The sequence below is a fragment of the Staurois parvus genome, unplaced genomic scaffold (assembly GCF_062004578.1).
Source record: "Staurois parvus isolate SC_StPar_1 unplaced genomic scaffold, SC_StPar_1.0 ptg000311l, whole genome shotgun sequence".
NCBI lineage: Eukaryota > Metazoa > Chordata > Amphibia > Anura > Ranidae > Staurois > Staurois parvus.
In genome coordinates this window covers 1,288,775-1,314,573 of record NW_028318107.1, presented here as the reverse complement: position 1 = coordinate 1,314,573, position 25,799 = coordinate 1,288,775, and the positions used below count along the sequence as shown (strand labels likewise).

The following is a 25,799-nucleotide window of genomic DNA, read 5'->3' as shown; positions in this document are numbered from 1 at the left end:
GGATATGATCTCCATGTATAATACATAAGGGGGGATATGATCTCCATGTATAATACATAAGGGGGGATATGATCTCCATGTATAATACATAAGGGGGATATGATCTCCATGTATAATACATAAGGGGGGATATGATCTCCATGTATAATACATAAGGGGGGATATGATCTCCATGTATAATACATAAGGGGGGGATATGATCTCCATGTATAATACATAAGGGGGATATGATCTCCATGTATAATACATAAGGGGGGATATGATCTCCATGTATAATACATAAGGGGGGGATATGATCTCCATGTATAATACATAAGGTGAAGATATGATCTCCATGTATAATACATAAGGGGGATAGAATCTCCATGTATAATACATAAGGGGGGATATGATCTCCATGTATAATACATAAGGGGGGGATATGATCTCCATGTATAATACATAAGGGGGATATGATCTCCATGTATAATACATAAGGGGGGATATGATCTCCATGTATTATACATAAGGGGGGATATGATCTCCATGTATAATACATAAGGGGGGATATGATCTCCATGTATAATACATAAGGGGGGATATGATCTCCATGTATAATACATAGGGGGGGATATGATCTCCATGTATATATACATCAGTGGTTCATATAGTGAACTCTGTGTAGCTATCCCCCTGAGGTCATCACAGAGGACAAGGAGGCGCTCTTTACGTCTGGAGGAAAATAAATGCGTGATGACGTCAGAGGGAGGCTCTGCCCGACATGTTTCATCATTAAAAAGCCCCTAGAGGATGTCTTTTGATGATGAAACATGACAGAGTTTTATTTTTAAATTTTGATCACTTTTCAGAGGTGTGAAGGTCTCTATAGTGCTCACAAAGTTTTAAGGGTTCACCTAGCGCAGTATCCATTTGAATTAGCCTTTTGCTCTTATATACTTGCAGCTTTGTGACTTCAGTTGATTGGGGATTTGCATGGTTTGATCTTACAGCTCAGTGGATTGCTGTAGGAAAGTCCTGGATTCTTTTTTGGATACACAGAATATAACTGGATATAACATTTATCGGTAAAGTTGATCCAGGGAATATCCGATTGCCTCTCGGGGGATCAGGAAGGATTTCCCCTGTAAGCGCAAATTGGATCATGTTTTGCTGGGGGTTTTTTTTACCTTCCTTTGGATCAACTGTGGGTGAAGTTGTCAGAGCCTGGGTCTGAACCTGGGCCTTCAGGGATGAGGGGCAATGTTTCTTCTTGCTGAGCCACCTGGAATGCTGGACATCTCCCTTGACAATTATTTGGAGTTCCTACCTTGACCTTGTTTGTCATGAACCTTGAACCCCCTGCTCCTCCCATGAACTTCCTGATATAAGCCATGTCTCTGCACTTCCTATTTGCCAGATTATGCTCTCCAGCCAGTATCTTGCTCCTTGCCTTCTCTATTATTATCCATATTTTCCTACACTCATTATTGACCCTGGGCTTGTTCTCGATTACGCTTCTGCCTGATCCCAACCTGCGACTGCTCATTACCGACCTTGGCTTGTTCTCGATTACGCTTCTGCCTGATCCCAACCTGCGACTGCTCATTACCGACCTTGGCTTGTTCTCGACTACGCTTCTGCCTGATCCCAACCTGCGACTGCTCATTACCGACCTTGGCTTGTTCTCGATTACGCTTCTGCCTGATCCCAACCTGCGACTGCTCATTACCGACCTTGGCTTGTTCTCGACTACTCTTCTGCCTGATCCCAACCTGCGACTGCTCATTACCGACCTTGGCTTGTTCTCCACTACGCTTCTGCCTGATCCCAACCTGCGACTGCTCATTACCGACCTTGGCTTGTTCTCGACTACGCTTCTGCCTGATTCCAACCTGCGACTGCTCATTACCGACCTTGGCTTGTTCTCGACTACTCTTCTGCCTGATCCCAACCTGCGACTGCTCATTACCGACCTTGGCTTGTTCTCGATTACGCTTCTGCCTGATCCCAACCTGCGACTGCTCATTACCGACCTTGGCGTGTTCTCGACTACGCTTCTGCCTGATCCCAACCTGCGACTGCTCATTACTGACGTTGGCTTGTTCTCCACTATGCTTCTGCCTGATCCCAACCTGCGACTGCTCATTACCGACCTTGGCTTGTTCTCGACTACGCTTCTGCCTGATCCCAACCTGCGACTGCTCATTACTGACGTTGGCTTGTTCTCCACTATGCTTCTGCTTGATCCCAACCTGCGACTGCTCGTTGCCGACCTTGGCTTGTTTACTGACCACGCTTCCGTTTGATCCTTACCTGTTCATATGCTACTGGACCTCTGCTTGCTCACCTCCTGGTGGGGTGATCCCGGGGACCATGACCTGGTGCCAACATGCAGCCAAATCCATCTCCACCATCAGGAACTCTGGTGAACACCGGTAGGTACTTAGATTCCACACCTCAGGTGATCCCACTCCTCCGCCACGGTGACCTACCTATGTACCTATCCTGCTGGTTAAGGTAAGCCTTTCCACTGCTATAGCAACTGGTCTTTGAGCCTGACCCCTGATCGTGACAGAAGGATTATAACTTTTTTTTTTGTTGAACTGGATGGACTTTTGTCTTTTTTCAGTCAGACTAACTATGTAACTATGAATAATACAGGTTTTATAGTAACTGTGTCATTTTCTCATCAGAACACTCAGCATGCACCAGGTGATTACAATGAACCAGACCTCTCATTCAGAAATAATCTATACAAGCAAACCGATGTTTATTCAGAGCAAGGTAAGGTAGGAATCTGATACAAAGTTTGATAAAATCCCTCCATAGTACATTGATCATCCAGAGGGGACTTTATTGTCAACAACTTTTAATCTTTAACTGAAGCAGCACAAAATATGGTCTCCTCCTCTGCCATGCAGGGCTGTACCATGTGACTGAGCTTTGTAATTATCAGGACGGGATGGACGGAATGGATGTATATAGTGATGATTTCACAGAAAAAAATTGCTCCCTTATGGGAATTTCATCTGGGTGTTGCAGTGGTGTTTGGCTGTTTCCCCAAAGTTAAAAGGTCTGGGATGTGGTAACACCCAATATATCTACTTTACTTTTTAATTTTTTTGGCATGTGCGTTTCCCAAGAATTTCATATTTCTTTATCTCCTCGCTCTGCCTCTCGATCGTCAGATCCTTCTCATTTATAATTTTCTTAATTACGGTTATTAGCTCATCCATATTCATATCCTTGAGACAACTTGAACCTGCTGTTTTCTGCAAATGATTTCCTTTGTCTGGGAACGTCTCCTGACTCCGGAGTAGAGTCTCATGGCCATGTGCCCCTTCCCCTCCCTCCTGGGATAATATATCCAGTCCTATCTCTTTTCTTTGGGTTTCTTGCTGTTGTAACACATTTTCTCTCTCCCCTATCTCCTTTCCTTGCCCATTGAAATTTAGTTCCCTCTGGATGATTTTCTTCATCTCTTCTGCTGCCCTATCTTTGTCTAAAGTCAATGACTTGACTCTGTTCTCTAGTTCTTGCTTTTCCTGTTGCAAATCATTCAATTTCTTGTTGATAGAGTCAGGATGGAGATCTTCTGGCAGATCATATTTTTCTTTCATGGGATTGGTTTGGCCACTGGATAATTTCTTGGGTCTCTTGAATTGCTGTTCTGCAACATCACTTTTCTGAGCTGCAATCGGACTGCCAACAGATTTTGAACAGGAAGGTGAAGAATCCGGGGTGTACACTTGTTCTGATGGTATTCTGTTCATCGGAATGTCAATAGAAGATTCAGGATTCCTTACGAAGGATTCCCTATTGCTATGAAGTGCTGCTTGATGTTCTGTGATTGGATTATTGCAATGGTCTTTAACATCTGATAAACCTGAATGAAAGAAAGATGAAAAAAGAATGATATTGTTCCTCAGTCCATCTGGTAAAAATTGTTCTTATTACAAATAGGCATATGCCAATTAAAATCAGGCTTGCAGAGGGTGGGGCGTTGTGTAAGTTGATGGGCAGATGTATTCAAATAATCCTGTGTTGTGCCCATGCTGGGAAAATAAACAGATTTAACGTAGAACTATAGGAAAAACGTTCATTTTCAATAGTGTAAGGGAGGGTTATAACCCGGGCCAGTTTATTTATTGTCATCTCTTCACTGCCTGTCCCAAAAAAAAAAAAAAAAAAAAATATATATATATATATATATATATATATATATAAAAATATATATGTGTATATAAATATATATATAAATATATATATATATATTATGTTTGGGGTTCTATGTAATTTAACAAAAAAAAATGTGATTTTTACATGCATGTGAGAAGTCTCAGAATTGGCCCGGTGAGAAAGTGGTTAAATCTCATGTATTTGCTAGGCAGCCATAGATGGGGATTGTCCATCTTAAAGTGTTACTAAACTCAAGACTCTGCATTCACTATATCCGCTCTCCCCGGACCCCGCATTCACTATATCCGCTCTCCCCGGACCCCGCATTCACTATATCCGGTCTCCCCGGACCCCGCATTCACTATATCCCCTCTCCCCGGACCCCGCATTCACTATATCCGCTCTCCCCAGACCCCGCATTCACTATATCCGCTCTCCCCGGACCCCGCATTCACTATATCCGCTCTCCCCAGACCCAGCATTCACTATATCCGCTCTCCCCGGACCCCGCATTCACTATATCTGCTCTTCCCGGACCCTACATTCACTATATCCGCTCTTCCCGGACCCCGCATTCACTATATCCGCTATCTGCTCTTTCCGGACCCCGCATTCACTATATCCGCTCTCCCAGGACCCCGCATTCACTATATCCGGTCTCCCCGGACCCTGCATTCACTATATCCGCTCTTTCCGGACCCCGCATTCACTATATCCGCTCTCCCAGGACCCCGCATTCACTATATCCTCTCCCCGGACCCCGCATTCACTATATCCGCTCTCCCCGGACCCTGCATTCACTATATCCGCTCTCCCCGGACCCCGCATTCACTGTATCTGCTCTCCCCGGACCCCACATTCACTATATCCTCTCCCCGGACCCCGCATTCACTATATCCGCTCTCCCCGGACCCCGCATTCACTATATCCGGTCTCCCCGGACCCCGCATTCACTATATCCGCTCTCCCCGGACCCCGCATTCACTATATCCGCTCTCCCCGGACCCCGCATTCACTATATCTGGTCTCCCCGGACCCCGCATTCACTATATCCCCTCTCCCCGGACCCCGCATTTACTATATCCGCTCTCCCCAGACCCAGCATTCACTATATCCGCTCTCCCCGGACCCCGCATTCACTATATCCGCTCTCCCCGGACCCCGCATTCACTATATCCGCTCTCCCCAGACCCAGCATTCACTATATCCGCTCTCCCCGGACCCCGCATTCACTATATCCGCTCTCCCCAGACCACGCATTCACTATATCCGCTCTCCCCGGACCCCGCATTCACTATATCCGCTCTCCCCAGACCCCGCATTCACTATATCCGCTCTCCCCGGACCCCGCATTCACTATATCCGCTCTCCCCAGACCCTGCATTCACTATATCCGCACTCCCTGCACCCTGCATTCACTATATCCGCTCTCCCCAGACCCCGCATTCACTCTATCCGCTCTCCCCGGACCGTGCATTCACTATATCCGCTCTCCCCGGACCATGCATTCACTATATCCGGTCTCCCCGGACCCTGCATTCACTATATCCGCTCTTCCCGGACCCCGCATTCACTATATCCGCTCTCCCCGGACCCCGCATTCACTATATCCGCTCTCCCCGGACCCTGCATTCACTATATCCGCTCTCCCCGGACCCTGCATTCACTATATCCGCTCTCCCCGGACCCCGCATTCACTGTATCTGCTCTCCCCGGACCCCACATTCACTATATCCTCTCCCCGGACCCCGCATTCACTATATCCGCTCTCCCCGGACCCCGCATTCACTATATCCAGCCTCACACAGTACACAGAACATGGAAACTGCTAAATCCCTTTTCTCATCAGCAATTAGAGCAGTCTTGTGACTTCTATCAGCAGAGTACATGTTAAAGCTGGTAGGAGGAGTTTTCATTTTGCTCTAGGAGGATACAGAACCCATGATCTCTGTCTGGAGAGTGCTGATTGGCCCTGTGCTGATCACATGCACTCTCCCTAGAAAATAAAAAGAATCTAGCAATACACAAAAAACTGAGCATGTGCAAAGTGTCTCCACACAATATGTCTTATCAGGAGAGCGAGGCACTGGAAGAAGGGGAGGATCAGAGAAGACAGGATCAAACAGCATTTTTACACAATGCAGAGGATTAACCCCTTATTTTCCACAGTGAGTATAACAAGCATGCTTTCCTACATCTACAGACTGATTTACTGTTGTGGGTTTAGTAACACTTTAAGACTTATTTGACAAAAAGCAGATGAGCTAAAAAGGGAATTTGAGTCTTTTGAGTCTGTAAATGTCCCGTCATAAACAGCCTGGTCAGCAATACCCATCTGTGAGTTTGTTCTTTCACCTAAAACTGAACTTCCATACATCTGAAGCTGCCATTTGTGGTTCATATTTCACAACATAAATAGACATTGGCCGATTCTGGCAGATCATGTTTTACTACCAAACAATTGGTTTTCTTACCGGACGATAATGTCCTGGATCTCTTGGATTCCGGTTCTGCAGTATCAGTGTTCTGAGTCTGATGACCAACAGATCCTGAATGAGAAGATGGAGAATCCTGGGAGACCGCAGGCTTTGGTGGTGTTTTGTTCTTATAACTGTCAGCAGATCCATCATTTTTCATGGAGGATTCCCTTTCTCTGGGAGGTGCTGCTTGATGTTTTTTGTCCGGGCCATTTTGTTTATTTTGACCTAAATGAAAAGAAAGAAGAAATAATTAAATGTATCGATCTGTATCATTGATACTGAAAGCAGGCGTCCAGTAGCAGGAATGGCCAAATCAGTGTAACTGCACTCAGGAAACAGAAAACCAGACTGTGTGTGTTCAACCTCCCTGGCGGTATTCCCGAGTGTAGCTCGGGGTAAAGTTTCAGTACCAGAAGCGGTAACCCCCCCCCGAGCTACACTCAGGGATTCCCATGCGGCGTTGCTCAGGGATTCCCTGCAGTGCTTACCTTGTCCTTCGCTCCCGCGATGTGTCCCCTGCAGCGTCCCCGACCATCTCCTCCGGCCGATGCCGGCATCCGTCTTCCGGGTTCCGTTCCCTGCGAGCGTCGGGATGTACGGGGGCCGGAACCGGCGGCAAATTTAAAAATTTTATAAACTGTCATTTTCTAATAAGCGAATATCACATAGTATAACATTCCTGTATCAAACCATTTCACATACATTGTGTCCCGAGTGCTTTGTCCGGCGCCCTGCCTGCATTGTTACTGTTCTTTCTGCCTGGAAACTGAGAAACGTTCATGGCGTCCAAAAAGCGTCCCTTTAGGTCAGACGCGGTTTTAGACCGGCTAGAGAACAGCGATAGTAAATCAGAACCACTTGCAGAATTGAGTGATAATGATTGGTGGGGGAAATTCCTCATCAGACACTGAAAACGATTCTGCGACTGAGCTCAGCGATGTGCGAACTTGGCGCTCTATTTCACATTTCAGTGTTTTTGGTTTGATTATATTATTGAATTACATTTATTATTATTACATTATTATTTTTTATGATTATTTAATATAATATAATTTATGATTTCATGTTTCAAGTTTTAAAATACCCGGGATGTTTACTAGACTCTTGTTCGGACAGATTTCAGTGAGTTATTCCTAAATATTATAGGCCGACAATAAAACAAATACATATTTCCATGCAAAAAAATGGTACCGCTTTCAGCACCAAAAATCTGAAATAATCATACCGCCAGGGAGGTTAAAGGATAAGATCACATTTTAACAAAAAAAAAAATGATAAATGAACATTATTTTGCAGGTAATAAAATTTGCATTTATTATTTTTTGTTTTTGGAACCTCTAAAGTATTGCACCAGTGATCAGATGATCGCTGGTGCCATGCAGGTCTCCTGTAGACCTGCCAGTGTATCTGTGTGCCTGTACATTCCATATGGGCAAGGAGATAATTACTGACAGGAAGACTCAATGAACTACCCCAGTGCCATGATAATTCATTGAGAACTACAAGCCGACAGCTGCAAAGGCTGCTGGAACTTGTAGTTTTTTCATTCACAGAATGCTGTGATTGAGTGATGTGGCCGGCTGGGCGGGCGGAGCCCCACATGGCCTAATTTTCTTTAAATTGGGACAGCTAGTGGGGGGGGGATCCTCTGCTAGCTGTCACAACGGGGGAGCAGAGGCTGGTCCACTCGTAACATATTACATGTTATACACTGAATATGGGTGTAACATGTTACAAAAGGTGAACTTATCCTTTAAGTACGCTTATTAACAGTGAAACAAAACCAATCCAAACACCAGCAAACAGAAAACACAGCAAATACGAGAAATAAGTGAACTTTAAATCAAGCGATAAAATACCCAATTAGCAACCTAACTGGGTAACAGAAAGCCTAACTAGCAAGCTAACTATATACAATATATACAAAATGGGAAGCACTGATTTACAGGGTAAAACTTGAGGTGTAAGAAACAGATAGGAAGGGGGAACCAAGACTGGGATCAGGTACAAAGCAAGGTACAAGATATAGGTACAAGGCAAAATCAGCCTCAATCAGAAATCATATTCAGGATCAATAGCAAGCAGTATCTGGCTAGCAGTAATAGAGGAACTAAATACCTTCCCAGTAGCCAACATCAGGTGATGACCAATTACTGGAGTCTGATGGCTGCTGGAAGATACCTGCTGGTGGACAACAGAACTATGACCTTCTGCTCTGGAATCCACAGCACCTCCAGCAGGTGGTCCAGGTCCTGATAATCTATCTAGCCATGTGACAGTACAGAGGTGGGCCTTACTCTTGTATGCCCCCAGCATTGTGACCACTGAATACTGTTCAGAGACAGGTGATCAGGCATTGATTAGACAGACATATTGATCATGTGATCACTGTGACAGATAATCACAGTGATCACATGATCAGCGAGCCCATGAAATGCCTCCCCTAGGTTCAGGCTTTAAGATTTCTTTTAATGACCAATGGGAAAGAGGTTAAGGGTGCAATGGGCTTTCAATGGTTCCTGAAGGTTGGGGAAGCTCCTATAGGCTGAACAACATCAATGTGACAGACATACATTTGCACTGCAATGCCTGTTATATTGCACTTTGCATTGCATGTGTGTAGAGGATATCAAAATACATCAAAGTCAGATATTATTCATCTGCTGTTCTTTTAACATTTTTAAAAACATTTTTCAGAGTATTTTTCTCCTAATAAAATGTGAAATAACATACATACAAATTCCCGCCAGATGCAAAGAACACTTTAACAAGCAACATGGGAAAGTTGTTTTCTTTTTTTTTCAATTGAATTTCACCTCCATCAACTTCTTGGCTAATTGTGGCTAATTTTGTCAAAATTCCAATGCAGGCAAAATTGCAAATTTTGATGTTAAAATCAATTTCAATGAAATGACTACCTCACCCCTATCCAGTATCATAGAGCAGATGAGATATTCTGGCAGTAGGATGGAGGATACACTGTATCTAGCTATATAACTATAGATATAAAATCAATTCTGCCTGAAAACTCACATTTCCATATAATTTCTCTTATTGTCTTCAGGTTTGCTTTGGCTTTCTTGTGTTCTGTGAATAGGAACAAATCCTTTGCAAACTCATGAATTCTGGGCTGGTGTTCGAGTATCCGTTCCTTATTTTCAGGCCCGCTGCTCCTCAAGTCATCGGCTACTACAATCACATTTTCTTTTCCTGGAATAAAGAAAAAAATAGTTTTTATTACACTCAGTACAAAATAGAAAACACCTTGAGGTTCCAGAGGATATGTGGATGACCTCAGCATGGGCAGCTCCAACAACTAATCCGACCAGCAATGAGACATTAGCACAAAACAATAAAGGAGCGCTCCCAACCCTGTGGAAGCCAATAAAATCACAATCCCAGGAACAGATAAAATTGAAATACATTTAAATATTGGGTTAAAAAACATGACATGTAGGAGTGCCCAGACTGATACATCACCAAGCCAGTGGAGAGGAGAGATATATATTCCAAGAAGCATGTGTATGATCCTGGACCCAACAGTAGGTTGCTCAGCCCAGGAGCCTCAGGATAATGAGAAGAGTGTGTGGATGGCAGCCACTGGGATCACTAAAATGGCACATTTGCCGGAGATAATGTGTCCCAGATCTGGTTGTAATGTCATACATCTGGTGAGAAACCACCTGAACAAGGGCTGGTGAGGTCAAACTGGAAGCCTAGGAGAGCACTCAAGCCATGTCAAACCAAGGAGAGAAGTCAGTCATCATGATAACATGTTTTAGGGACTTGCACCTTCCTCAGATCAAGGGCTCCTTTATTTGTTGTTTAAAGTTTTTAGCATGTAGCTCAATTTAAACAGCATGGAACACCTTGTCCCAGGCTCTGATGTTGCTCTACACTGATGATAGCCTAGAGAATGGGGAAAACAAGGAGTTGGATACAAATGTTTGGCAGGTCAGTCAAATTATCACTGGGAACAATAGCTCTGTTTTGGCCGCTCTACACAAAATAGGGGCACCCTTTGGGAAGGGGGATAACCCAAAGTTGAGAATCTCTGTCTATACAGTCTAAAAGAGAGCGCCAAACAAAGGTCCAAGAGTCCAAAATCTATAGATAATAACATTAAGGCACAGCAGTTGTGACACTTAAAATGGAGTCAGACCATCATATGCCATAGAGATTCAAGGTGTACTTCATCCTTCATACCATTATGAATTATCCCTGGTGGTTGTCATCTTAAAAGTCTTCCCACTTTCAAACCTGAGCCTTAAAGAAGGGGGAGCTTATTTGACCCTGGGAACGTGGTGACTGTTTTGTTCTTTCCTGTTGTGGACATATTTTATAATTTTCCGATTCTAGACTCTTGGACATTTGTCATGCTGCTCTTATATTTACATAAAGGGTCCTGATGCAAGACTGATGACTTGACTGATGAAACAGCAGGGAGAAATAAAATCAATTTATTACATGTTGGGTTTCTGACAAAGGATGAAGGAAGTCCCTACATAGGACTTCCTCTGAGGAAATGATTACCACCTTCATCACCTCCCACTAAATCTGGGGTGTCAGACTGACGGCCCTTCATCTGTTGCCAAACTACAAGTCCCATGAGGCATTGTAACACTGTTGGTTGCAAGCATGACTCCAAAAGGCAGAGGCATGATGGGACTTGTAGTTTCACAACAGCTTGATAGCCACCAGTTTGACACGCAAGTATGGAAGCATGCAGAATTTCTATGCTGATGACACACAAATCTATCTTTCTACTCCTCAGCTCACCCCATCTGTTTCTTCACATATCACCTACTGTATTTACTAACAGACATATCAGACTGGATGTCACACCACTTCCTAAAACTCAACCTATCCAAAACTGAGCTCATAATATTTCCTCCCCCGTTTGCCTCTTCCCCTGATTTCTCGGTCAGGATCAATAGCACCACTATAAACCCATCCCTGCATGTCAGGATGTTAGAGGTAACCCTGGATTCTGAACTATCCTTTCAGACCCACATCCAATCCCTGTCCAAATTATGCCGCCTCAACCTCCGCAACATCTCCAGAATACGCCCCTTTTAAACCAATGATACCACAAAGCTTCTAATTCACTCCCTGGTCATCTCTCGCCTCGACTACTGCAACTCCCTCCTCATTGGCTTAACTTTACATAGGCCACACCCCCTCCAGTCCATCATGAATGCTGCTGCCAGGCTCATCCACCTTACCTACCGTTCAGTGTCTGCTACCCCTCTCTGTTGATCCATCCACTGACCTCCACTCAGTGTCCTCCACCCCTCTCTGCCAATCCCTCCACTGACCTCCACTCAGTGTCCTCCACCCCTCTCTGCCAATCCCTCCACTGGCCTCCACTCAGTGTCCTCCACCCTTCTCTGCCGATACATCCACTGGCTTCCACTCATCCAATAAATAAAATTCAAAATACTAACAACAACATGCAAAGCCATCCACAACTCTACCCCCAGCTACATCACCAAGCTGGTCTCAAAATATCAACCAAACCGCTCTCTTCCATCCTCCCAAGACCTTCTGCTCTCTAGTTCCCGTGCCACCTCTTCCCATGCTCGCCTCCAGGACTTCTCCTGAGCTTCTCCCATCCTATGGAACTCTCTACCCCAATCTGGCTGTTTCCTAATCTATCCACCTTTGGACAATCCCTGAAAACCTCTCTCTTTAAGAAGCCTATCCTGCTTCTACCTAGCAATCTGCCATTTATTTCCTTCATCAGCTCATCCCTCCCACAGCTATTACCTTTTTTTATCACTCAACCCTTCTTCCTAGATTGTAAGCTCTAAAGAGCCGGGCCCTCTGATTCCTCTTGTACCAAATTGTATCGTAACTGTAATGTCTACCTTCATTGTGTAAACTGCTGCAAAAACTGTTAGCGCTATATAAATCCTGTATAATAATATTAATTTTGAACTTGCAACTACTGTAGAGTGCTGGCATTATATATATATATATTGTATATAAACTTTATGTCTATTATAATGGCTGGTGGATCTTGAAGGCTGGATAGACATGGGGAGTCAGAGGTGAAGACTTACTTACATTTTTGCTAGGATGATGAGCACTCACCAAGGTAATTTGACATGTCCCGGAGCTCATTGTCATACAAGGAATTTTCAACATTGGTGATGTTGAGTCGTCCGTGGTTTTGCGTGTGATACAGAATAGCGAACCGGCATGTTAGCAGTGCTGAACTGAACACGTTATTATTATTAGTTATGCAGACTGATTTGATGTCAAGCGATCCCGTGTGATCATCTTCCTTCAGGCTATCAACAAGCCATGTGCAACTACTTTCTGCTGACCTTGAGAAAATGCCGATCTGGTATGGCTGAAGTGGTGATGGACTTGGCTTACTTGATTTGCCTGATGTAGAACCAGCGGCATAAAGCCCCTCATGTTTCCCTTTAGAATTGTTTATTGTGTCACGATGATCAGTATCACCAAACTATATGAAAGAAAAAAAATATGATAATGTTTGAATAATATGAATGGATACAATTATTAAATTATCTTCCTACTACAAACTTGGAGAAGAAATGATATCAGTGTCAAAGCAGCTTGATGACATTGTCCTGCACCTAACGTGGATCTGAACTCAAAAAGTTTGCTGTGTTATAGAAATCTTCTAGTAGTGTTAACTGTGCATCAGCAGACCGTGAAAACCTTTTTTTTTTATCTAGAATTCCACCTGAAAAATATCAGTGCATTTCCTGTACCTAGGAACTTCTGTTCTATAGTCTCACAGCTGTTTACATGCAGTATGAGGTCATCTAAGACACTGCAACATTGTCGCACCAGATTTAGAGTGAGATTTGTGAGATCACTCCCAACCCTGTGGAAGTCAATAAAATCACAATCCCAGGAACAGATAAAATCGAAATACACTTTAATATTGGGTTAAAAAGCATGACATGTAGGAGTGCCCAGATTAATACATCACCAAGCCAGTGGAGAGGAGAAACACATATTCCCAGAAGCTGGAGGATGACACATGATCCTGGACCCAACAGTATGTTGATCAGCCCAGGAGCCTCAGGATAATGAAAATAGTGTGTGGCTGGCAGCCGCTGGGATCACTAAAATGGCACATTTGCCGGAGATAACGTGACCCAGATCTGGTTGTAATGTCATACATCTGGTGAGAAACCACCTGAACAAAGGCAGGTGAGGGCAAACTGGAAGCCTGGGGGAGCACTCAAGCCATGGCAAACCAAGGAGAGAAGCCAGTCATCATGATAACATGTTTTAGGGACTTGCCCCTTCCTCAGATCAAGGGCTCCTTTATTTGTTGTTTAAAGTTTTTAGCATGTAGCTCAATTTAAGCAGCATGGAACACCTTGTCCCAGGCTCTGATGTTGCTCTACACTGATGATAGCCTAGAGAATGGGGAAAACGAGGAGTTGGATACAAATGTTTGGCAGGTCAGTCAAATTATCACTAGGAACAATAGCTCTGTTTTGACCGCTCTACACAACGTAGGGGCACCCTTTGGGAAGGGGGATAACCCAAATTTGAGAATCTCTGTCTATACAGTCCAAAAGATAAATTGTGGAACTTGCAACTACTGTAGAGTGCTGGCATTATATATATGTGAGATTTGTGAGATCGTTATCATGCTGCTCTCTGTTCTCCTTGCTGGATAGAAAGATACACCTGAGTAGCTGTAGTGCAAGGATTCCCCTGTTTCTGTTCTGTGGATCTGTACTTCCTCCATCTCTATCATTGCCCCACCAATAACCAGATTACCAGTCATCAGGGGAAAGGAAGCAAAGCCCTGCCTCTACCAAGATGGCCACCTCCACAAAGAGGCACAGTAAACCACAAATCATGGTAAACCAATAACAGGGAAAGGATCAGCTGCACATAGAACTCAGCAAATACTGGTGACTAGTTCATTCTGTTTGGCTTCTTTATGGGCACAGCTTCCTCAATATAGATCCACTTTAATGTTGCCCATTATTTCCGTTCACAGTGAGGCACCGCTACATTTTTTTGTTTGACTTGGCTTGGAAGGAAGGAAATTGTCAATTCTGGGTCCAAGTTTTGCCAGTAGCCAGCACTCTGACTGGCCAGGAGTGAAGCAAGTGAAGAGCCATTATAAGTTGGATGTTTGAAATAGTTCAGGGATCTCCCTTGCCAGAAGTCCATGTGCCTGCAAGGGAGCAATGGGAGTTGCACGGGTGCACAGTAGTCCGAGTGTGAAGACAAGGGCCTGAGGAGTGTAAGGCCAGTGTAGAAGCACTACAAAAGCAAGCCAGGAGGTTGCAAGTCCAGTATTTGAATGTGTCTACGAAAGAGGGAATCTGGGTAATCCTTGTGTGTTTTTTTTACTTTATTTCAATCAAACTGGGCAAGAGAAGCCCTTAAAATAAAATATTGGCAAGTGGCTTGAAAGTGCTACATTTGAGCTAATTTCCCACAATGCATATTTCCCATGTCTTGCCTCCTTAGACGCGGAGGGGGGGAGGTGTTCTGTAGATACAATACAGTGTGTGAGAGTTATCACTGTAGGGCAGGAAGTGTGCTACTGACAAGACCACCAAGTGAGAGTAAAGGGAAAAATGCTGATAAGCTGCCATATATGACATTTGAGAAATGCTTAAAAGTAGATTTAGCCCTCTCAAACATTGGTTTATGCCCCAAATCAGTTTTCTACATGTAGCACCCTCCTAGTGTAAGATGCTAGGCAAATTTAGTTTTTGGCTCCTCCTGTAGTCAAGGGATTGGCAACTGTTTGCTCTGGTCTGTTCAGGGCTTCATGGGCTGATAATTTGACTGTTTCCCTCTGCTTCTGGAAGAAGTTACCAGAATATGGGGAATTAATATTTATAATGCCCTAGCCAATCCCTTGAGTATGTAGTGTCCAGATGGTGGCTGGAAAGGTGATAAATGGTCTGGAGCCCTGGAGAGGCGGTTCTTTCCTCGTCAGGGAGGGTTCTCAGGCCTTTGGGGCTGCTGCCCCCTGAGGCAGCATGTGAACTATGTCATTGTTCTTTGAGTTCTCAGCCATGACAGAGAGAGGGCCTAAAATTACCTTTCTGGGGAGCTGGTTTTGGAAATTCATTATTGGGAGACCTGTTCTGGAGAAGGATTGTTTCCTTCACTGAATCATATAAGGAAGAAGCTGGAAGATTTGCAGCAGTCCTGAGGACTTGTGTGTACTGACCTTAAAATTGTAACTGTGTACTTTTTGGGATATACGTAAGTGCCTAAGTAGCTATAGACTGAGACAGCTCTCCTAGGGTCTCAGAATACTGGACTTCCCCTTTGTTCCCCAGAAGCATCCATGTATGAGAGCCTAGAGAAGAGTGTCCTCCCGCAGCATTTTGAAGTGTCCCATGACCTAACTCCTTTCTTGTTTAAAGTTTTTCAAGAAATTAATATAAAAAAGGATTCCCCTAGATTGCGTTATCGGAGCCAGTGTATGTGGATTGGTGCTTGTGGGGGATGGGCAGCCTCTGTACTGTTTTGGAAGAAACTGCTATTACCAGCAGTGCCTGTGAGGACAGTGCTACAAATAACACAGAATTGTAGGATGATTAGTTTGCCTAGATATGAAGACTTAAGCTGACCATAGATGGATCAAAATTTGGCTGGTTCACCTGGAACTGTCTGAATCTCGATCTATGTATGGCCTTTCCTATTCATGAGATGTGGATCTATCAATCGACTTCTCATGAATCGGCTTGCTGGAAAATTTGGTTTCAAACAGCACATGCAGCCTATCAGCTGCAGCGCTGATCAGTGTATTCTGATGGCAGGGGAGTCCCATTGTCAGAATACAATGGCAGTGGGGGTACAGTCACGGATGGCATTGTCCTGCATGAGTGCATGTTCTGCTGGAGTGTGAAGCAGCAGATGAACACAGCAGTTTAACAAAAGCAGCAAGAAGATACAACAAAGAACTCTACTGCATTCTGAGAGGACTGCCAGCAAAATACCCCGGGAAACATCTCCTACAAGTCTGATTCCCACTCCATCTACCTTTTAATATGCCGCCTCTACTCCTCCTTTTCATATTATTATCCTCTGTTCTCAAAATCTCATTTCTTGACCCCTCTGCTCCACCCCAAAGCTTGTACATCTCCCCCTCACTGATACCATCTCCCTACTACTGCCCTCATCACCTCCTACTGATACTTTACTCATCTGTTGACAGAAAAAAACAGGACAGGAAGGCATGTACTCTCCCATACATCCCACTCCCATTATACTTTCCTCACCCTCTTTCTTCTCCTGCCCTCTGGGGGTATCTCCCCAAACCCTGGTCCTCCAGTATCTCACCCCCACACCAGGCACCCTCCTTCCTCCAGCAATAGCTCAATCCACTCAAGTTTAATCCCCATGCTCCTAAAAACCACCCTCCCTTTTTATGTCCATGACCCACTTCCTTAACCTACTAGTTTATATGGTATCCCTCAGTTTCTGTTATTCACGTAACTGTATTGATAAGAATGGAATGTTTCATTGGTAATCCTAAAATTAAGCCACACCCACTGAGTTCTGTATAACCATTCTTGTCATGCATTAAACTTTCAGAAATTTAGCTTGCACCCTTCAGTGTCTGGAGCTTTATTTCTACCAGGCCTAGTGAGGAACATAATGAGGACAGGGGCTACAGACATAGGCTGATTCCTATCACCAATGCACCTTCTTAACACTTGTACTTTGCAGTGCATCAAAAGCATCATAACAAAGAATCATGCACTTTGATGTGGCACATTTTTAAAAGGTGCATGCACTACTTTGGTGTAGTTGTTGCATGTTGGGCAACCAATTGAAATAAACGGGCTTCCCAAAGATGCTGCATCTAACACATGTGTAGCACCCCTTTAGCTAGCCAGGGGGAACTAGCTAAGACTTTAGTTTGAGGCTAAATATCAGCCGCGGATGACTCGGACTGGGTATGTGTCACCCAGGTCATTTTTAGATCAGGACTGAGGGCTCTACAGATCAGTTCCCTGCTATTTGATATCTTGATACTTGAAAAGTTTCTAGAAGGCAGTGGGGGGATGAGGAGGGGCTTATCTGCATACTTAAGGGATCTTGGCCAATCCCCAAGCAAGAGGCTTAGCATGGGGCTAGGACAGCCCTTAAATATGAGCAGAGCCTGATCAGCATTAGGAGTAGTGTCAGCTGGAAGATGGAGTTAAGGCTGGAGTGTGGTGCCTGGGAGGGAGCCCAGGAGGGGGGCCTATCTGCAGACAGGAGCTGGACGGGAGGATCTCTCAGCCTCAACCATCCCCTGAGAGAGGACAGCCTGGGAAGGAGGCAGCTTAGTGTAAGGCCTGAAGGCAGCTACCAACCCACAAGCTTACAGGAGAGGACTGAGTGAGTAACCCTGGGTCAGATAAGTGGAGAGGGCAATCATGTGGTCAGCCCAATTAGCTCCTCATCTGGAGCTGCTCGGCTATAGTGCAGTTTCTGGGTCCCCTTTGCTCAGGGATTCCCTCAGGCAGCTCGGTGAAGAGGAGAATTTATCTGAGGTCTGAGGTACTACACCAGGAGGGCTGGAGAGCTCTCAAAGACAAGAATTTTTGTCTGTAGACACACATGTAAAACATGCATACACCCACACATGTGGGAACCCAGGCTAATAAAAAGACAGAAATATAAAAAATGGCAGCAATCTTCCTGAATAACTGCTTTTGTCTGGCATTTCTGTAGTAAATGGGGACTGCATGTATTCAACAGGGATGGGTAGCACTGCACTTTGATGTCCTGCCTTAAATATCTGAATGAATTCTGTTCTTTATCATAATCTCATCACACTGCAATTTAGAGTCCTTATAAATAAAAAGGCTGAAGTCTGATACATACAGGTCCGGATGCTTTTGAAGAAGATGTCCTCACACCTAATATGGACAAAGACAAAGCGATCAATAACATGGCAACCTCAACAAGCAAATACAATTTTGGCTTGTTCTACAATGTTAAAGCTGATGTTTAATTTTTGGGTCAAAAGCGCGCTCAGAACTCTGGTTTGACAGCTCTCCACTAAACAAGGGCACCAGTTGGGATGAGGCTAAACCAGAGTGTAGAATCTCCATATACCGTATTACATGCAGTCTAAAAGAGAGCGCCAAATAAAGTTGTGAGGTCCAAACTGAACCTACTCCCCCCTGCCATGGCGAATCTGACAACAGCTAGAAAGGGGATGGCTGCTTCATCATGGCAATCTGTCTGGCGGTGTCACTTTTCTGAGACAAGCAGTGGCAAGAGGATTGCAGACACTGACACTCCCTCTACATTCCTCTTGTCAATGCTTATCTGAAGCATCCATCTCCCTCCTGGCTGTTGTCGGATCAGTTGCAGCAGAAGGGGAGGGGGTGCAGTTCAGACCTCATAGCTAAGGTTAGGAAGAACCTAGCAACATAAAACAAAGTATCACATGTTCATTGTCCTCTGGAGAACAGAACAGTTTACAAATATAATTATAGATCTTCTTTAAACCCTTACTCCAGTCCTGACACTTCCGAAAATCATTAAAGTGGACTTTCCATAAAAAATGGAAGATCCGCTTTACACATAACTCTCCTCCCCCTCATTCTCAAAAATGGATTACAAAAAAAATAAAAACAACACAGGCTGGAGTACATTCTTATGGTATTTCAAGCACCCAACTCTCCCAGGAGGCAAAGCGATGTCACCTATGCCCTCCAAAGTGTTAGAATGTATGTCTGTGACAACACTGAGGTCTGACAAACCAAGAACTATGAGGAGAGAATTAGTGAGTAGTTCTGAAAATTCACAAGCTGGTAACAAATTTGGTAACATTTAAATATCATGTCTATGCCAGCCAGCCAGACATGTGGTTAGGCCAGGGTTGTCTTAATGTATGGGCACCCCTGGGCACTGCCCATGAGCCCCAGGTGTATAGGTGTCCCTTGATAATCTTGTGCTACATCTACATTTGCCGGGACAGTCATACTTTTGACTAAGCTATCCCAGGATGGCCTGGGCAGCGCCCCATAAACTGTACTGTGCCCTCCTGATCTCAGTATTGTGCCCTCCTTACTTCCCCTGTATTGTGCCCTTCTTCTCCCCCCCCCCACCCCCACCTACTGTGCCGTGTGTGTTGATTAGTCTTTGATTTTCTTCCATGGTTTCTTATTGTTTTAAATCAATTTTTATTGAAAGTACTAATAAATCATTTAATTTCATTCTAGCCACTATTTATACATTAATTCTTGAGAATAGGTGTGTAAATTGGGGCAGGCTGCTAGGGGCTCCAGTGCATTACTTTTCCCAGGGGCCAATGATGTTATTACGATGCCTGGGTTTGGCCACATTAAGGCACATTTAACAGAAATCAGATATGCTAGAAAGGAATGCTTAGATTTCATCAACCTTCATTTGGAGTCTTTTGAGTCTGCTAATGTGGTCCTGTTGCAAATGGCCCTGCCATAAACAATCTGGTGAGCTATACACATCTGTTAATCTGTTTTTTTTACCTAAAACTGAACTTTCATACATCTCAATTTTTTAGCTCTGGTTCATATTCCATAACTCCTGCAATAATGGAGTTACCTTTAAAAAAATTGGTCATATTTGAAAGATAATGATTTCCTTCCATGTATTTGGCTGTTCTATTCTTATGATAATCAGAATATCCATGATTTTTTATGGTGAATTCTCTGGGATGTGCTGCTAGATGCACTGTGTCTGGGACATTGTGTTTGGCTTTACCTGAATTAAAAAAAAAAAGGAAAGATGTTAAAATCATTGCTCAGTCCAACTGGTGCAGTTACCTGAAATTTGTTTTCTATTCCAAATAGCGACATGCTGCTTAAAATCAGGCTTGGGGTGCAGATAGCACTGTGTAAGTTGATGAGCAGGAACAGGATGTAACAAAGTTAAATTGTGTTTTGCCCATGAGCATTAGTGATACTGAGCACTGATAGCAAGACAGCTCCAGTGTGTGTTGCAATTCATCCCAAAAGGGTTCTGCTTTTCTCATGTAGTGCCCCTCTAGATAGCCAGGGAGAGCTAGTTGCTAATTTTTAGATATAGGAGCTGAGCAGAAGCCAGGGGAAATAGTCAGCACGGTCAAATTTTGGTTAGGGATGAGAGGCTCTGCAGGTCAGTTCCTTGATACCCCCCCCCCCCCCCCTGCTCTAAAATCTTGTATAAGAAGCAGTGGGAGGGGGTGAGGAGATGCTGGCCTGCACACTTAGAGGACTCTGGCCAACCCCCAAGCAGGAAGATTGGCATAGAGCCAGGGTAGCCTTTAGGTGTGATTGAGCCTGCTCAGAAGCAGGAGTTTGGGTGAAAGATGTGAGAGCAAGAGGCTAGTGTGGAGCCTGAGAGAGGCCCAGTGGGAAGGGGCCTGCCTCCAGGTGGGACCTGGACAAGAGGAAAGCTGAAACACACCAGCCCCCTAAAAGAGGACCATCTGTGGAGCTAAGGAAGAAAAGTCTAGCAGAAGGCCTGAAGGCAGCTACCAACCTACAGCTTGCAGGAGAGGAACAATGAGTACTTCTACACCCCCAGGACTGGAGAGAAAGGAGAGGGCATTTGTTTGGGAAACCTGACTAGCCCCAGATGGACTGTGCCTTTAAGGTGGCAGATACTGGATCCTTTGTCCAGGGAAAGCCCTCAGATTGCTGGATAGAGAAGGACTATCTGGGGGTTGGGGTGGTACACCAGAAGAGACTGGAGAGCTCTCCCAGAACATTTTTGCTGTGTAAAGACTTGTATATAGTTGCCAGGAAATTGTCCTCAGTTTACTGTTCCTTGGGCATCCCATAAACCCCTCAACCCCATCCTAGTTTACTACCCCTAATAAAACTTAAAAACCAAGCTCCAGGACTGTTTACTGTCTTTGGAATGCAATTCTGTGGAAAATGTGTGTTGCCTGGCTGTGCAGGACTATTGGGGGGGGGAGCCAAAAACTTCAGCAACTCCTAATTGGGTAGTGCTACACCTAAGTCAGGCCTCCATACAGACTTTGCTCAAAAAGACAATCAGCGCAGTCCTGTGGTGGCATCCCGAAAAGATTGCTGCTAGAACATTACCCAGTGCTTTTCACTACCTCTCAGCAATTATGCAATACCCACAATGCAATCATAAAAAATTAACATAAAGTAATTAAAATCAACAAAACATAAAGTCCCATCTACAATCTCCTCTTAAGCTTCGGTAAAAATCCATCGCTAATGTGCTGAAATAACAATCTCTTCAGTTCCTCCAAACTCTAGGAGATACATGCATCCACCCCTTGTACATCCAAAACGCTCACCTTCTTTATGTCACCTTAACCGTTTCCATACCGGGCAATTTTACACTTTCCTGCCCAGGCCAGTTTTCAGGTTTCAGCGCTCTCACACTTTGAATGACAATTGCGCGGTCATACAACATTGTACCCAAACTAAAATTTTATCATTTTCTTCACACAACTAGAGTTTTTTTTTGGTGGTATTTATTATTTTTTGCTAAATTAACAAAAAAAGACCAACAATTTTGAAAAAAACACGTTTTTCTTTGTTTCTGTTATAAAAGTTTGAACATAAATAATTGTTCTTCATAAATTTAGGCCGAGATGTATTCTGCTACATGTCTTTGGTGAAAATAACCCAAATTAGGATGTATTATTTAGTTTGTAGGAAAGTTATAGAGTTCACAAACTATGGTATAGATCTGAATATTGATCAATCCTGAAGTACTGACAGCCAATCTAATTTCTTGAGGTCCAAGAATGTCAGAAGAGTACAAATATCCCCCAAATGACCCTTTTTTGCAAAGTAGACAGTCCGGCGTACTTCATAAGAGGCATGGCGAGTTTTTTGAAGTTGTATTTTTTTTGTCATAATTTTTCGGAAAATAAAAAAATTAAAAAAATTTGTTTCACTATTTTTTTTTTACATACTGTCACCAGTGCAGTACAGCGTCATCATATAACTGGCATGGTGGTGATCAGGGACACTGACTGGTGACAGTATGAAAAAAAAAATATATACATATATTTTATTTTTTATTACATTTTTTTTCTTTTTTTTAAGATTTTTTTTTCATATTTCACTACGACCAAAGTAGTACAATGTTACCATAGTAACATTGTACTACTTTGGGGAAGTGATCAGTATTTTTTATTTTTTTTTTACACAATTTGCTTAGAGCAAAGAATTACTTTGCTATAAGCAAGCATTTACCTGAATGACATCGATTCATTCAGGTTTTTTTTTTTTTCTTTTGTGCTTAGCTGTGATTTGGCCACAGCTAATCACATGACATGTGCATGTGATTAGCTGTGACCATTCACAGCTAGACACTAGTATACAATGGATGGCATGAATGAAGCCATCCATTGTATACAACTGTCATGTGACCTGCTGTGATTGGTCACAGCAGGTCACATGGTACCAGCAACGGGGGCCGATACTCAGATCTGTCATCGGTCATGTCCGAGGTACACGGCCGGTGACAGATCGTGCCGCTGTGCGGTTCTGCAGGAGCACAATCTGCACATGTGCGGGAAGACGCCATATGGCGTCCACCCGGAACGCTGATGACATTTGCCGGCCGCCATTCGACCATAGGGTGGGCGGCAAATGGTTAAATATGAATCAAGGCGCTTATTGCCCCACCATGGGCTTTTAGGCACATTTGGCCATGGGAAATGGAACTTCTGTTCTCCTTTGTCTTTTCACCAACTTTACTCCACCTCAAGTAGGTATGCATGTAAAATAAAATGGGGCCAAAAATAGTGCTCTCTGTACAGTACTATACGTGTTACATTCCCAGTCAGAGCTTTATCAGCAGCCAACCGATGGAGCTCTGACTAGAAGAGCAACGTGTATAGGAACCGAAGCTGGGCTGGCAAACTATATTCTCTGTATGCTGCCACCTGTCTTTTAATGCTGTTTACATAGCACTTGAGGTGCTTTTTTCAGGTGAGTTTACCCATTGAGGAGCTTTTTCATAAAAGAGTAATATTCAGAGAGCGCAGCCGGAAAGGAATAAATGCTCATTAGGTTTTTTTGGGTGAGGAATAAGGTGTATTGGTAATCCTATTCCTCACTCTGACAGGCTTCCAGCACTCAACTCTTCTCTTTGATGAGCCGGGTTGAGGGTCAGCTATTGCTGTAGTCACACACAATGCAGGACCACAGGTCCTGCACTATCTATGATGAGGTCGGAGTATGGCCATTGGCTGGAGCACCAAAGAGAAGAGGCTTCTAGGGAATGGTGGCATGATGCGGAGGAAGCCTGCTAAAATGAGTGAAAAGGTAAGAATACCAGCCAATTCCTGCATCCAAAGACTCAATGAGTATTTACCCCTGCAGAACAGGGAGGCCTGCTACAGCAGAATGAAAACTCCTCCTACAAGCTTTAACTAGTGCTCTGCTGGACACTGATAGAAGTCACAAGACTGCTATATACAACTGATGGGAAAGGGTATTTAGCAGTTTATATTTACTAAAATAATTGCACTTCCATGTTCTGTGTACTGTGGGAGACCTGATATAGTGAATGCAGGGTCCGGGGAGACCGGATATAGTGAATGCGGGGTCCGGGGAGAGCGGATATAGTGAATGCGGGGTCCGGGGAGAGCGGATATAGTGAATGCAGGGTCCGGGGAGAGAGAATATAGTGAATGCGGGGTCCGGGGAGAGCGGATATAGTGAATGCGGGGTCCGGGGAGAGCGAATATAGTGAATGCGGGGTCCGGGGAGAGCGGATATAGTGAATGCGGCGTCCGGGGAGAGCGGATATAGTGAATGCGGGGTCCGGGGAGAGCGGATATAGTGAATGCGGGGTCCGGGGAGAGCGGATATAGTGAATGCAGGGTCCGGGGAGAGCGGATATAGTGAATGCGGGGTCCGGGAGAGCGGATATAGTGAATGCGGGGTCCAGGGAGAGCGGATATAGTGAATGCGGGGTCCAGGGAGAGCGGATATAGTGAATGCGGGGTCCGGGGAGAGCGGATATAGTAAATGCAGGGTCTGGGGAGAGCGGATATAGTGAATACAGGGTCCGGGGAGAGCGGATATAGTGAATGCGGGGTCCGGGGAGAGCGGATATAGTGAATGCGGGGTCCGGGGAGAGCGGATATAGTGAATGCGGGGTCCGGGGAGAGCGGATATAGTAAATGCAGGGTCTGGGGAGAGCGGATATAGTGAATACAGGGTCCGGGGAGAGCGGATATAGTGAATGCGGGGTCCGGGGAGAGCGGATATAGTGAATGCGGGGTCCGTGGAGAGCGGATATAGTGAATGCGGGGTCCAGGGAGACCACATATAGTGAATGCGGGGTCTGTGGAGAGCGGATATAGTGAATGCAGGGTCCAGGGAGAGCGGATATAGTGAATGCAGGGTCCGGGGAGAGCGGATATAGTGAATGCAGGGTCCGGGGAGAGCGGATATAGTGAATGCGGGGTCCGGGGAGACCACATATAGTGAATGCGGGGTCTGTGGAGAGCGGATATAGTGAATGCGGGGTCCGGGGAGAGTGGATATAGTGAATTCGGGGTTCAGGGAGACCACATATAGTGAATGCAGGGTCTGGGGAGAGCGGATATAGTGAATGCGGTGTCCGGGGAGAGCGGATATAGTGAATGCCGGGTCCGGGGAGAGCGGATAAAGTGAATGCGGGGTCCGGGGAGAGCGGATATAGTGAATGCGGGGTCCGGGGAGAGCAGATATAGTGAATACGAGGTCCGGGGAGAGCGGATAGAGTGAATGCGGGGTCCGGGGAGAGCGGATATAGTGAATGCGGGGTCCGGGGAGAGCGGATATAGTGAATGCGGGGTCCGGGGAGAGCGGATATAGTGAATGCAGGGTCTGGGGAGAGCGGATATAGTGAATACAGGGTCCGGGGAGAGCGGATATAGTGAATGCGAGGTCCGGGGAGAGCGGATATAGTGAATGCGGGGTCCGGGGAGAGCGGATATAGTGAATGCGGGGTCCAGGGAGACCACATATAGTGAATGCGGGGTCTGTGGAGAGCGGATATAGTGAATGCAGGGTCCGGGGAGAGCGGATATAGTGAATGCGGGGTCCGGGGAGAGCGGATATAGTGAATGCGGGGTCCGGGGAGAGCGGATATAGTGAATGCAGGGTCCGGGGAGAGCGGATATAGTGAATGCAGGGTCCAGGGAGACCACATATAGTGAATGCGGGGTCTGTGGAG

The 25,799-nt window shown here is 44.8% G+C and overlaps 1 protein-coding gene across 1 annotated transcript in view; it reads right to left on the bottom strand.

Annotated features, from left to right (window-relative positions):
* Positions 1 to 2,725: 2,725 nt before the first annotated feature.
* LOC149457620 (uncharacterized) overlaps positions 2,726 to 25,799 on the bottom strand; it is a 38,850-nt gene continuing 15,776 nt past the window's right edge. Inside the window, exons 7-12 of the mRNA XM_089683449.1 lie at positions 20,199 to 20,357; positions 18,489 to 18,523; positions 12,735 to 13,113; positions 9,672 to 9,848; positions 6,633 to 6,863; positions 2,726 to 3,865 (exon numbers count right to left, since the gene is read on the bottom strand). Coding sequence (XP_089539575.1) covers positions 3,093 to 3,865; positions 6,633 to 6,863; positions 9,672 to 9,848; positions 12,735 to 13,113; positions 18,489 to 18,523; positions 20,199 to 20,357 — 1,754 coding nt within the window. The 3' untranslated portion in view covers positions 2,726 to 3,092. The remainder of the gene's footprint in view (positions 3,866 to 6,632; positions 6,864 to 9,671; positions 9,849 to 12,734; positions 13,114 to 18,488; positions 18,524 to 20,198; positions 20,358 to 25,799) is intronic.